Raw genomic sequence first — 14,894 nt, forward strand, 5'->3', positions numbered from 1 at the left:
TCTGGGAATGCAGAGTATCTAACCTGAATTGCCTGGGGTAAGGTTGGGGAGATAGGGAAGAAAGAAGGAATGCTGTAGTGGATACTTGAAGGAGTAGGACTTAATGAGGCATTTTCTTTCTTTCATTTTTTTTTTTAATGAAGTATAACTGACTTACTATATTATATTAGATTTAGGTGTATGAAACATTTTCTTGGGAAGGAGTGGCACTGATAGTAGTAGGGTGGAAGGATACCAAACAGAGGGAGCAGTGTCTAAGGATCCAGAAGTAAGAGTGGATATGATATATTCAAGGAATTGGGAGGAATTCATTGTAATATAACATAGAGTTGAGAGATAGAGGAGGGAAGGGAAGTGCCTATAGATAAGGCAGGGGCTAAATAATGAAGAATTCTTTTCAGCCTTGATTTGATTTAATTCTTCTAGTGAATCATAGACAGCAGGAAGGGCTCTTAGGGATCAATTCATTCAACCTTGGAGTTTTCAGAAAAAAGGTAATTTGTTTGAGGTTGTACAGGTAAGAAGTGTCTGTGCCAGGATACGAACACAGATTTGCCTCCCAGGCTGTACAATTCTTTGTGGTTCTTCAGTTGTTTTTCTAAAGTGTCTGGATTTTATTTGCGAGCTCTGAAGTTTTTCATTTATTTATTTGTTTATTTGGCTGCATTGGGTCTTAGTTGCAGCTCATGGGATCTTCGTTGCAGCATGCGGGATCTTTCGTTGCAGCACGTAGGCTTTTCTCTAGTTGTGGCATGCAGGCTCCAGAGTGCACGGGCTCAGTAGTTGCAGTGCGTGGGCTTAGTTGCCCTATGGCACGTGGGATCTTAGTTCCCCGACCAGGGATCGAACCCCCGTCCCCTGCATTGGAAGGCAGATTCTTAACCACTGGACCACCAGGGAAGTTCCTGAAGTTTTTCAAAATATTAATAAATGAGAGTTGGGCTTTGGTTCCCCACCCCCCTTTTTTAGATATTGTGAAAGGGATAACAATTTGATGTTTACATATTAGCACTTGTTACAGATTTCTGCTACATACTTTGGAAAACAGGTTAGGTGCTCTGATTTTGAAGGTCTTTATCATTCTCTCAGTTGCTTAGCACTTCTCTTAAGATTTTTCCTGAATTATAAATCTTTATAATTTTTTTCATGTATTTTTAAAAATAAATTTATTTATTTATTTATATTTTTTGGCTGCATTGGGTCTTCGTTGCTGCGCGCAGGCTTTCTCTAGTTGCAGTGAGCAGGGGCTACTCTTCGATGTGGTGCATGGGCTTTTCATTGCAGTGGCTTCTTTTATTGCAGAGCACGGGCTCTAGGAGCATGGGCTCAGTAGTTGTGGCTCACGGGCTCTAGGGCACAGACTAAATAGTTGTGGTGCATGGGCTTAGTCGCTCCGCGGCATGTGGGATCTTCCCAGACCAGGGATTGAACCTGTGTCCCCTGCATTGGCAAGCGGATTCTTAACCACTGCACCACCAACTAAGTCCCTCGTATTTTTTCCTAAGAAGATAAGTTTGCATTTTGTGTATTGTTCTCTATGGTTGGTCTCTATAGCCTAGCCCCTTCTTTCCTTTTTAGCTTTCGTTCCCATCATTCCTCACCTTGAACTTTATGCTGTAGTCACTCTGCTAATCATCCTGCTTTTCTTCACCATTTTGCCTTCATTGTAACTTATTCTCCTCTGCCTGCAAAACTGCCACTTTTCACGTAGCACACTTCTGCTTATTCCCAGGATCTACGTTAGGTAATATATCTAGGAAGCCTTCCTTAACTAACTGTACTGCTGAGTGGGCTAAATAGCACTCATCTGTATTTTTGTAACACCCTGTTTATGCTACTGTAGCATTTATCAGTAGGTGTTCTGTTTGTTTAATTCTTTATTCCACAAGACTGTGAGCTTCTCAAGGCGCCAGTCTTGATTTTTTCGTTCTTTAATTCACAGTGCTTTGTAGTGTCGGGCACAAGTAGATGCTCAGTAAACGTTAAGTAGCTGAGCTATATCACAAGCTATAATTTGACATACTTAATTGTTCATAGGGCCATGATAGGCTTATTGTGAGCACTTTTGTATAAAACTCACAAAGAATTTGTTTAGGTCTAAACTCCTTGACTTGGAGTTCTGTCCATGAATTTTAGACTTACATAAACTCATTGTCTGTTCTTCTACCCTACTGCTCACTGCTCTATATAGTTATTGTGCCACTGTACTTCACTGTGTTGAGATTTAGCTACCTGACCCTTCCAGCCTCAATTTGTCTCTTTGCTCCTTCCTTCCTTTCCTTACTTTACTTTTCTTTCTTTCTTTTCTTCCTTTCTTTTACATTGAGCTACTACCTGAATTCAACAAGTGCTGTCTATGTACTGGAGGTGTAGTGGTCAAAAACAGATTCCCTGCTCTCATGCGACATATATTCTAAAGAGAGGTAGAGTAAACAAAATGATTTCAGAGAGTGATAAGTCTTATACAGAAGGTAAATAGTGATGGAGGAATGGGAAGTTTCACTGTAAAGTTAAGGACTAGTAAAAGCCTTTCTATGGAGACAGTGTTTGTGCTGAGTCTTTTTTTTTTTTTGATTAATTTTTGGCTGTGTTGGGTCTTCGTTGAGGTGCACGGGCTTCTCGTTGAGGTGGCTTCTCTTGTAACGGAGCACGGGCTCTAGGTGCGCGGGCTTCAGTAGTTGTGGCTCACGGGCTCTAGAGCACAGGCTCAGTAGTTGTGGCACATGGGCTTAGTTGCTCCGCGGCGTGTGGAATCTTCCAATGCAGGGAACACAGGGCTCGAACCTGTGTTCCCTGCATTGGCAGGCGGATTCTTAACCACTGTGCCACCAGGGAAGTCCCTGTGCTGAGTCTTTTTTTTTGGTTCTTGTTTACATGTTTAATCTTAATAAACAGACGAACTCGGCACACTAATCTTCAGGACACAAACAAGGAGCAGGCAGCTGGGGCCATGGAACGCAAGTCCACCGGGACAGCTGGTAGACCCGGCGGCTGGGGCCTGTGCTGAGTCTTAAATGACAGAAGGAAGCCAGCCATGTGAAAGTTGGAGGAAGGACCTTCAGGAAGAGGCAATAGCTGGTAGAAAGGCTCTAAGGCATAGGTGAGCTTTGATGTGCTTCCAGAACAGGAGTAAGAAGGCTGGTATAGGTGGAACATAGATAGTAGAAAAGTGATATGAGATGAGGTCTGAGAGGTGGGTGGGGCAGGTAGAGTACCTTGGAGGCTGTTGTAAGATGTTTGGATTTTATTCTAAGTATTATGGGATACCATTGGAAAATTTTATGCAGAAGGATAACATAATAATTTACCGCTTTCAACATATCTCATTCTTGAAGTTTTCTTGAAGTTCATATCAAATAAATTGACTTTTTCCCTCATTCCTTCATTTAAGCCATAATTATTGAGTACCAAGCCCGTGTGTCTCTTACTGTAGTTTTCACACTTTATCCATTTATGTCAGGTTTAGTATGTTTGTCTTATCTCCCTGATGAGATTGTGAAGTCCTTAAGGAGAGTGACCATGTTGTACCCTTTACTGTATCCTTTCAGGGTTTAATGTGGTGACTTACCCATAGAGGATGCTTAGTAAACATTTCCTAAAACAAATCTACACAGGTTAATTGTATAACTGGGAAGTTCTTAAGAAACACACAAGTCAAAATTGTTTTCTTATTACTTGACAGTTGTTTCTCCAGTACATCCATATAGCTGCCTCCTATCAGTGGTGGAGATTTGTTCATATGGGAAGCATTATATCTTATTTAAGTCTGCTACATACAGAGCCAGACAGATCCAAATCAACCTGTCATTTCTTCTCTTTGGTCCCTTTTTCCCTTTGTTTGTTTGTTTTTATTATTTATTGACCATCTGTTATGTGCCAGGCACTGTGCGAAGGGGGACACAATAGTGAGCAAAAGCCATGGCCCTGCTCTCATGGACCTTAGAATTTAGGTATGAGGTAGACAGACAAATAAGACACAAATGAAGGTGTAATATAAGTTGAAATAAGGAGCTCACGACAGAAAGGAGTGAGGTCCCATGGGGGTATATCATAGAGGTACTTGGTCTTTAGGAGTTGAGGGGGTACAGCAATCAAGAAAAGCTTCTGAACCTGAGCTCTAAAGGAGGAATAAGGCACTAACTTGGCAGGAAGAGTTGGGAGTGTGAGGTGTAAGGACATTTCAGGCAGAGGAGCAGGAAGTGTAGAAACTGTGGTGGGTGGAAACATGACACAGTTGAGGGACCAAAAGAGGGCCTGGCAGTAACAGAGCTAGTGTGTGGTATGAGATTAGGCTGGAGGGGGTGGGTGGGACCAGCTCATGCAGAGCCTTTAGAACAACTAAAAGCTATTAAAGGATTTTAGCAGCCTTGCAATTTTGGACAAATTATTTAATCCTTCTGGTTCTTGGTTTTCTCATCTCTAAAGTGAGGATAATTTCACATATTCTTATGTTTCTTTTAAAAATTAAATGAGAGAATTCATATAAAGTGCTTCATATGGTAGTAGTTCATAATATAGACATACCTCATTTTATTGCACTTTGAAGATGTTGCATTTTTTACAAATTGAAGGTTTGTGGAAACCCTGCATGGAGCAAGTCTATCGGTCCTGTTTTTTTTTTTCTTTCCCCCTGCACCCCCAACCTATCAGTGCCATTTTTCCCACAGCTCACTTCATGTCTCTGTGTCACATTTTGGTAATTCTTTCAGTATTTCAAACTTTTTCATTATCATTGTATTTGTGATGGTGATCTGTGATCAGTGATCTTTGATGTTCCTATTGCAAAAAGATTATGACTTGCTGAGGCTCAGTTGATGGTTAGCATTTTTAACAATAAAGTATTTTTAAATTAAGGTATGTATATTGTTTGTTTAGATATAATGCTATTGCATGCTTACTAGACTATAGTAGAGTATAAGCATAACTTCTATATGTACTGGGAAACCAGAAAATTTATGACCTGCTTTACTGTGATATTCGCTTTGTTGTGGTAGTCTGGAACCAAACTTGCAGTGTCTTTCAGGTATGCCTCAGAAAGTCATTCAAGAAACATTTACTGATTTTTCCTGAGCCAGGTTCTGTATTAGGTTCTGAGGATGTTGAGATGGACAGTCCTCTTGCCTCTGAGTTGCTCAGTTTTATAGAGAAGACAGCAATATAAACCATAATTACAAGATCGTATCAAAAGTAAGGTAAAGGATGACATTCTCACCAGAAGGATAGCATATGACCGCAGGTAAAGGCTGGGGGGGGGGGTGTGAAATGGCATGACCTGGACAGGGAACATTGAGAAGTTCACATGTGGCTGTGAGGGAGAAGGGGTGGGAGGTGAAACAGGAGAGGTCAGTAGAGAACAAATTGTAAAGGGCCTGTGTGCTGTGCTGAGGAGCCTCAGTGTTATCCTAGGGGTGGCGGGAAGCCAAATGAGGTTACTAAATGGGGGGATGACATGGTCAGATGTGTTTATTGAGAAATGGGCCCCCCTAATTGTATAGGGTAAAGAAATGAGAGAATTGCAGGATAAAAGAGGGTGCCTGGAGAATAAAGAAGGCATGTCTCCAACTGAGCTTCAAGGAAGAGTCCTCTGATTCTTAGATTTTGTTATGTAGTTATGGATGTGTCTTTTAAATTTTTTAGTTTGATTTCTTTCATGTATTAAGTAAAACTTAAAAGTATAAAACTTTTAGGAGAAATATTTGTGACCTTGTCTTAGACAAAGATTTCTTAGATATGACACCAAAAACTTAATCTATGAAAGAAATAACTAGATAAACTGGACTTATCAAATAAAAAAAATTCTTCAAAGAGACACTTTTCAGAAATTTTAAAGATAGCACAACAGTGTGAATATACTTAGTGCCATAGAACTGTACACTTAAAATGTACATTTACTTAAAGTGGTAAATTTTATGTTATATATATTTGACCACAGTAAAGAGATAATGGGACCAAATCAAACACATATAATGGCTTTGATATGTAAACTGTACCAAAAAAAGGGAGGGGGTAGATTTGGATACAGAAACGCACATAGTGGGAAGAACAATGTGAAGACACAGAGAGAATGCCATCTACAAGGCCATACAAGGAATGTAAGGTTACCACAAGCTAGGAGGGGGATTGTGGAATAGATTCTGTATTGCAGCCCTCAGAAGGAACCAACTCTGCTTATATCTTGATTTTGGACGTCAAGCCTCTAGAGCTCAGACAATAAATTTCTGTTTTTCTAAGCCAAAAAAAAATTTTTTTTGAAAAGACATACCGCAGACTGGGAGGAAATATTTTCAAAACACACATCTGATAAAGAATATACTAAAAATTCTCAGGGAATTCCCTGGCAGTCCAATGGTTGGGACTCCTCAATTTCACTGCCAAGGGCCTGAGTTTAATTCTTGGTGGGGGAACTAAGATCCCACAAGCCATGCGGCACGGCCAAAAAAAATAGAAAAATAAAAAGACTATATATTCAATAATAAGAAAGCACACCACCCAATTAAAAAATGAACAAAAGATTTGAACAGACACTTAAGCAAAGAAGATAGCAGTGGCAAATAATAAATAAGCATGTGAAAACATGCTTAACATCATTAGTCATTAGAGAAATGCAGATTAAAACAATAGTGAGGGGATTCCCCGGCAGTCCAGTGGTTAGGTCTCTGGGCTTTCACTACTGAGGGCCCGGGTTCAGTCCCTGTTCAGGGAACTAAGATCCTGCGAGCTGTACCGCGTGGCCAAAAAAACCAAAAAAACAAAACAGTAGTGAGAAATTACAACAACACATCTGTTAGAATGGGTAAAAACAAACAAACAAAAGAAACCCTGACAATATCAAGTGCTGTGAAGATGGGGAACAACTGGCACTTTTCATATACTGCTGATGGAAATGCAAAATGGTAGAGCCACTTTGGAAACTACTGTGACAGCTTCTTATAAAATTAAATATACACTTAACATATGACCCCACAGTCCCACTCTGAAGTATTTACTAAGGAAAACTGAAAACTCATGTTCACACAAAGACCTGTATGCAAATGTTTATTGCAGCTTTATTTATAATAGTCCCAAACTGGAAACAACACAAAATCCTTCAGTTGGTGAATGGATAAATTAACTATGGTACATCTATACAATGGATTACTACTCAGTAATAAAAAAGAATAGCTGCTGATACACATAACAACATGGATGAATCTCAAATGCATTATGCTAAGTGAAAGTAGCCAGACACAAGAAGCAGCATACTCTGTGATTTCATTTATATGACATTTTGGAAAAGACAAAACTGTAGCAGGAAATGTATCAGTGGTTGCCAGAGGCTGGGGGTGAGGGGTAGACTACAAAGGGACACGAGGGAAGTGTTTGGGTGATGCAAGTGTTTTATATCTTGATTGTCATGGTGGTTACATAACTATATGCATTTGTTAAACTCATGGAAGTGTACACTAAAAAGGATGAATTTTACAGAATGTAAACTATATGTCAGTAAACCTGACTTTTTTTTTTTTTTTGGCCAAGCCATGTGGCTTGTGGGATCTTAATTCTCTGACCAGGGATTGAACGCAGGCCCTCGGCAGTGAGAGCGTGGAGTCCTAACCACCGGACCGCCAGGGAATTCTCAAACCTGACTTTTTAAAAAATGCTTTGGAGATCCCATTTCCCACTAAAAGGAACCAAAATTCCAAAGAGAAATGGCTGATTCCAAGTGTGGTGTAGGAAACGTAACAAGATGACCTTGTACTGTCTTGTCATACAGAAAGCAAACATTAGCTATCAAAGACCTCTAGGCTTATATCAAAAAGACCCAGGAGATAACTTAAATAGACTCACACTGGCTAAAGGTGAAACATATCATTAAGGATTACAACTGCAAATATGTTGAAACCCATGATTTTATAATAATTCAAAAACAAAACACTGCATTAGTCACCTTTAGAAGATGCTTAGTAATCAACTCATTATTTTGAAAACTGGTAAGTTAAGGAATCAAGCATTTATCCTTCCTTTTCCCATGCAGATAGAACTTCAAGACAACCAGCTAGTTGATAAGGGGAAGTTTCTCTTTGTAGAAGTATTCCAGTTGATGAATGAAGAAGAATGATAGAATTTATATATCATTGTTTTACAACTTTAATGAATTACTAGATCTAGGCAGTGATCTTCAGTGGTTACTAATATCACAAAAAGAAAAATATAGTTCCTGAGGGAGGCACACAGTACTACCTATGAAGTGGTCTTATAAAAAAATTGAACCTAAATGTGATTAAGCCTCTAAATCAAACTACCATCTCAGGATATACAGGGGAGAAATTGCAAGGGGAAAAAAAAGTGAGATGTAAAGAGATTTTACGTATTAAAAGATACTTAAGGGACATATTACCCAATTGCAATGTGCGGACGTTCTTGGAGCCTGATTAGAACAAATAAAAACTTTTTGAGTCAGGGAAATTTTATTATGGAGTGGATATTTGATATTAAAGAATTATTAAAATTTTAGGCATGATATTGGTTTTGTGTGTTTTTAAAAAAAATAATCATTTTTAAAAAGAGGTATGGAAATATTTACCAACAAAATGCTATGATTTCTCTGATTGGCTTCAAAATAATCTGGGAGGAGTGGGTAAAGGTATAGATGAAGCAAGATTGGCTATGAGTTAATTGTTGAAACTGGGGAATTATCTCTACTTTTACATATGTTTCAAATTGTCTATATTAAAAAGTTTTAAAGAACTGGCAAAAAGTGCTATGGAGATATCACATAAGAGTAAAACTGATATGTTTTCATTTACATAAGCATTAAGAAGTTGTTGGTGAGCTTTTCTAATCATTTTAGTGAGGTTGAGCAGAAAGTGTTGGGGAGGGAAGAGGCCACTCTGACATCATCTGGTACCTACTCTCTTTTTGTTTACTCTGCTGTAGCCACGCTGCTATTTTTCAACATGCTTTCACCTCATGGCCTTTATGTTTGCTGTTCCCTTTGATTATGCCATGTAAAATACCCCACCTATCCTAGCACTCTTAACCTTAACCTGCTTTATAGTTTCTCATATCTGACCTATATATTTAGTTATTCATTTTTGTCTTTTCACTAGAAGGAAACTCCTGAGAGCAGGGATTCAATTTTAATTACTGCTGTACCCCTAGCACTTGGTACATAGTAGGTGCTGATAAATGTTGACTGTTTAATAAGTGTTCAGTAAATGTTGAGTGTACAGATTAATGAATGAACAAATGAATGAATTCTTCAAATAATCATTTCATATTTTTCCTCCTCTGTGAATACTAGCCCCTCCCCTTTCTGAAAATTGAGAAGTTCTTTACCCTGTACTCCCACTTTAACTTGTATACTCCTCCATAATAGCTAATCCATAGTGACTGCTATTATTATTATTACCTTTTTTTTTTTTTAAGGATTCATCCAGAGATATTAGAGAGGCTCTTCATGAACTCTTATGCTGCACTAATGTTTCAACCAAAGAAGGGATTCATCTTGCACTGGTGGAGCTGCTGAAAAATTTAACCAAGTACCCTACTGATAGGGACTCCATATGGAAGTAAGGATTTTTTTTGCTCATTTGTTCGCTGAGTCTGATAATATGGTAAATGTACAATGTTGACATTATTTAGTGGATCATCATAGATTGGGGTATGGCCTTCAATTTTGTCTTCAATTTAGAAACCTGATTCAACATAACTATACTCTCAAGAGTCTGGTTCCTAAATTGAATATCACATTTTAGGTTATTCATTTGTCCATCCGTCCACCTAGCAAATACTATGTGCCTGCTATGTGCTTACTATGTGCCAAGCCCTGTGGTAAGTTTTGGAGGTACAGAGATGAGTCGATTAGATTTCCTTTTCCTCTTATATAGTGTTAGTCACTCTTTGTCTGTTTCCATCATTGTAGAGATTAGAGGGAGGGTAAGTATTTGGTCTTCAGATGGAAAATCACAATCATATTTTCCCCTGATTACCTCTAGCTTTACTGGCTAGAGTCAAGCTTAACACTGTTCATGAATTGCTGTTTGAGGAGCTACTTGCATACATTTAATATAAAATGTCCGTTGTTGTACTCCACATATTTCAATGAGCTTATGTGATGAGATCACTGCAAATATATGATTTATTTATTTTCAAAAAAAATTGTTATTAAAAGTTGAAAAACTGTGGGTCAAATCAGGTGCTTGGAAGACATACTAAGAACTAAAAATGCCAGGGAATCTTGCTCTAGGTAACATTTTTGATACCTGGTTTTCTGTTTTGCCATTTCTTCATGTTTGTTCAGTCCAAATCAGCTCAATTCATTGTACATTTATTGATTGTCTTCAAGGAGCACTCAGTCATTTGGGATGTGGGGATACAATGTCCCCTGAGGCACAGTGAGTAAATGGGCTGAGAGAGGTCAGAAAACTAGTGAATTAAGTTCTTTAAGACAGAACTGGAGAAAAGTGTACTTTCCTAACAGTATCAAGTGTTTTAAATGTGATGCTTTTCATACCCCATATAGCCTTCAGTTTGTTCATGGGGTTTGTTTTCTCTCTTTTGCTGATCTTCTTGTTCTCCAGTCCTTGGTGAAGTCCCATCTTCTTTGTGCAGCTTTCTCCGATCATAGTGATCCCTTCTACCTTTGACAGGTAGAAAGTAGGGTATCATTCATTTGATAGTTCATTACCTTATAGTGTTAGTCATCTTTGCCTCAGTTAGATTATAAACTCAGTGAAAACATTAAATTAAGGTTTATATTTATTTTCAGTTCACCACACCTTCTACACCAGAACTTAATTAAAAATAACAAAAAAGCATAAATACCAGCACACATGTAGTTCTTTATAACTTATAAAGGGCCTTCATGTAGTCATAGTAGTTAACTAATAGCCAATTAATAATAGCTAACTAATAGTTAATTAAGTTCTTATTATATAATGGCAGACACCTTGCTAAGTACTTTTCATTCATTATCTCATTTAACCCTTATAGCAACTGTATGAGGTAATTATATTTAATCTCATTTGTAGGTAAAAATATATCTGCTCAAGGCCACAGAGTTATTAAGTTTCCTGTTTCAGATCAGATCTCTTCTGATTCTAGAACTTCACCCAGGATATCAGTTAGAATGCTTTTGTCTACAAGTAACAGAAAATCTGATTAAAAGTGGCTTAAACAGTAAGGTCTAATTTTTTTGTATAACAAGAAGTCAGAAAGTTGATTTCAGGATTGGTCATTCAACAGCTTAACAGGGCTAGTACTCTGGTTGATTTCTTTGCAGTTCTCTTGGCTTTCTCCTCATAGTTGCAAGATGGCTACCTCATAAGACAGTATCTTAAGACAGAAAGAAAGGACATTCCCTCCATGCACTTCTCTTTTTTTAAAATTTTATTGAAGTATAGTTGATTTACAATGTTGTGTTAATTTCTGCTGTACAGCAAAGTGATTCAGTTATACATATATGTATATTATTTTTCATTTTCTTTCCCATTATGGTTTATCACAGGATATTGAGTATAGTTCCCTGTGCTATACAGTAGGACCTTGTTTATCCATCCTATATATAATAGTTTGCATTTGCTAATCCCAAACTCCCAATACTTCCCTCCCCCACCCCCCTTCCCCCTTGGCAACCACAAATCTGTTCTCTGTATTTGTGAGTCTGTTTCCGTTTCATAGATATGTTCATGTGTATGCACTTCATTTGATTAGGAAAACATTCCTGAGAAGCTCCCCAGCAGACTTCCTCTCTTGTTCCATTGACCAGAACTGGGTTACCTGACTACCTGCAAAGCAGTCTCTGTAAAATGGGCTTGGGATTGCCATGATGAGTTTAGACCAGTTGTGGTTGAGCCCTTGGGCTAGGCCTACCTTCATTGAGCACTTTGCTACTTACCTGATACCTGAGTAAAATCAGGGTTCTCTTGGCAAGGAAGCTGGGGGAAATGGTTGTTAGTTAAATAACCTGTAGTAATATCTGTCATATCAGCTCTTCTATCTTCATAATAACCAAGTTTTTAGATGAATTAACTTGAGTTCCGGAATAATTGAATGACTTATCTGAAGTCATAGAGTTAACAAAAGTAGATGGTTGAGAATTTGTAATTCTGAGTCAGGTTTTCTGATTCCAATTCCCAGTACTTTTTTAAAAACAGGTTTGCTTGTTTCTCATTTTGCTTGTTTCAGATGCTTGAAGTTTCTGGGAAGTCGGCATCCAACCCTGGTGCTTCCCTTGGTGCCTGAGCTCCTGAGCACCCACCCGTTTTTTGACACAGCTGAACCAGACATGGATGATCCAGCCTGTATCCTCTGCTGATTTAGCAGGGAATTTTGGCATCTTTTTCTGCAGTGTAGCTTGGATGGTCTGAGGGTTTTGTTTTGTTTTACTGTTATTTTTCTTTCTCATTTCTTTTAGTTAAAAGTATATCCTGAGGGAGCCTAATGGTTATTTTCCTCAGCTTTTATTCTTATATTCACAGTAATTCAACTTTGCCATTTAATACTAATACTAATTTTTTTAACCATTTATTGAGCATCTGCTATATTCCACATACTGTTTAAATACTTCATACATTTTTATTACTGATCTGCAAACAACACTGGAAGGAGGTATTATTCACTGCTTACAGATGAGGAACTGAGGCTCAGAGAGTCTAAGTAACTCTCTAAGCAGCAAATCTGGGATTCAAAGCCAGACAGACATCTTTGGTTTTAAAGCCTGTGGACTTTTCCCTATGTCTTATTCCATGCTTAATTTGATCTGCAGCCTGAAGGAGGGGATGGGCTGAGCTAGGCTGCATGATTACTCTAGCTCTGTTACAAGTTCAGGGGGGTTGTGATAGCTTTGGGCAGCATGCCATGCCGTCGGGTTGTTTTCCAGTAATGGGAATACATTTACATCAGTACATCCATACTCTCCCGTGGTTCTTTTCACTCTATAGCACATCCTTGGTGAGGTTTAGGGGGGTATTTATTGAGATACAGGGATCAGCCAAATAACTGGCTTTTGTGATGACCATTGTATTCTCTCTTAATTCTTTTTTTTTATTTTCACAGGGCATTTGGAGAATTTTTTAAAAGATCTGTGTAATTGATGTGCTAACCAGTGCCTGACTCTGTGTTTACGTCTAAAAAAGGCACATCCCTGACCTTACCTCTAAAGGTGCAATACTATGACTATTTGAAATTCAGCTCATCAGAGAGAGACTTGTGGGCTAGGTGTTATTACAAATCACACAGGACATATTAAAGTGCCCTGAAATCTGAAGCCCCTTTCATGTTAAAAAAAAATACTAAACATTTTTGGAAGCCTAACGTTAAGATATTTTTCTGGGTAGTTCGAGAATTGTGTTATTTAAGAAATATGTTTGGCTGTGAATAACAGAGATTACCCCAAATGTATCTTAAATGTTAATTAGATTTTTTTTTTTCCCTCAATGTAAAAGAAGTCCGGAGGTGAGCAGTCTGGTATAGTAGTTCCACATTATTCTTGGTGATCTAGGCTCCTTCCATTTTTCTGTTCTGCCATTTTCGGTCGTCCAAAATTATTGCTAGAGCTCCAGTCATCAGGTCCAGGTTGTAGGCAGGAAGTTAGAGGATATTTGGAATAAAATCAATATTCTATGAGTAAGGAAAAAGGGAACAATGGATACTGGGTAGGCAAATAGCACGCTCTGCCATAGAGATACATACAGAAGATTGGAAGGTATGTTTAACTTGTATTTTTAATTTCTGATTTTCCCTCTGTTGCAAAATTAATATACATAGAAAGAAAACTTTTAAAAGTAGAAAGAGGAAATTTCATATGTAACACCCAGAGTCTTACTAGCCAATGTAATTGACTTAATATTTTGGTGTGTTTCCTCCTCCCTTTTTAAAAGCTTGGGTTTGGGATTTTGCTGTCATTTTATTTTTTAACATTTTATTTCATCAACAAACATTTGATGATAGATAGCTGCTGTCATATTGTCTATACATTTTAGAGTCTGCTTTTTTCACTTATGACAAAATGCTTATGATACAATATTAAAAATCTTTTATAAAGATAATTTTTAACGATTGTGTAATACTCCATCAAGTAGATGAAACACAGGTTATTTAATCATTCTCCTGTTTTTGGACATTTAGGTTGTTACTGATTATTTGCTATTGTAAATGATTCTCTGCTATTTGATTTTGAGATGTGGAATTACTCAACATTCATAAGACTCATATCTAGTACCAAATTATTATTAAAAGGGATTGTGCCAGTATATACTTTAGTAGGCATTGTACCAGAAGTTCTTATTTGTTAGTATTCTCGGCAGCAGGCATTATTTTAAAAAACCTTTCTTTGGTAATTGGAGGGGTAATTGGGGTAATTTGGAGTGAGGTAATGTATCTCTTTGAATTTGCATTTCTTTGTTAGAAAATTGTAGTCATTTAACAGGAATTTGGGGGGTTAGAAGTAGAGGCACCAAATTCTGGCCAAGCTCAACCTTTTATACCTCCGACTTTACTTAACGCGCTTATTTATCAGACATTGCAGTTTTGGTTCTTATTTTCAATGCTGCTAAAACCTGTCCAACAATGCCTGCATTGTTCTCAGATCATACCTTCAGACACTATGCCTACCTCCGAGACAGTCTTTCTCATCTTGTTCCTGCCTTGAGGGTATGTTGAAAACATCTTTCGTCCTTGTTTTTGGTTTTTTGATTTTTAGTCCCGTGTGGTTGTTAAGTAGCAGAAAGCAGACTATATATTCTCTGAAAACACATTCATTAATTCTCTTTCTCTCTTGGGCTTTCTTCTATTGTTTTGTACTTTTCTCTGAATCTTTTTTTGTTTTTTAATAAATTTATTTATTTTTGGCTGCTTTGGGTCTTTGTTGCTGTGCGTGGGCTTTCTCTAGTTGCAGAGAGCGGGGGCTACTC

General features: G+C 37.9%; 1 protein-coding gene across 1 annotated transcript in view; it reads left to right on the forward strand.

The window, feature by feature from the left end:
* INTS4 (integrator complex subunit 4) overlaps positions 1-14,894 on the forward strand; it is a 137,730-nt gene that overhangs the window by 90,234 nt on the left and 32,602 nt on the right. The window contains exons 14-16 of the mRNA XM_036859703.1: positions 9,409-9,551; positions 12,169-12,284; positions 14,501-14,634. Of these exons, the coding sequence (XP_036715598.1) occupies positions 9,409-9,551; positions 12,169-12,284; positions 14,501-14,634 (393 nt within the window). The remainder of the gene's footprint in view (positions 1-9,408; positions 9,552-12,168; positions 12,285-14,500; positions 14,635-14,894) is intronic.

The sequence above is a fragment of the Balaenoptera musculus genome, chromosome 8 (assembly GCF_009873245.2).
Source record: "Balaenoptera musculus isolate JJ_BM4_2016_0621 chromosome 8, mBalMus1.pri.v3, whole genome shotgun sequence".
In the NCBI taxonomy this organism is placed as follows: domain Eukaryota; kingdom Metazoa; phylum Chordata; class Mammalia; order Artiodactyla; family Balaenopteridae; genus Balaenoptera; species Balaenoptera musculus.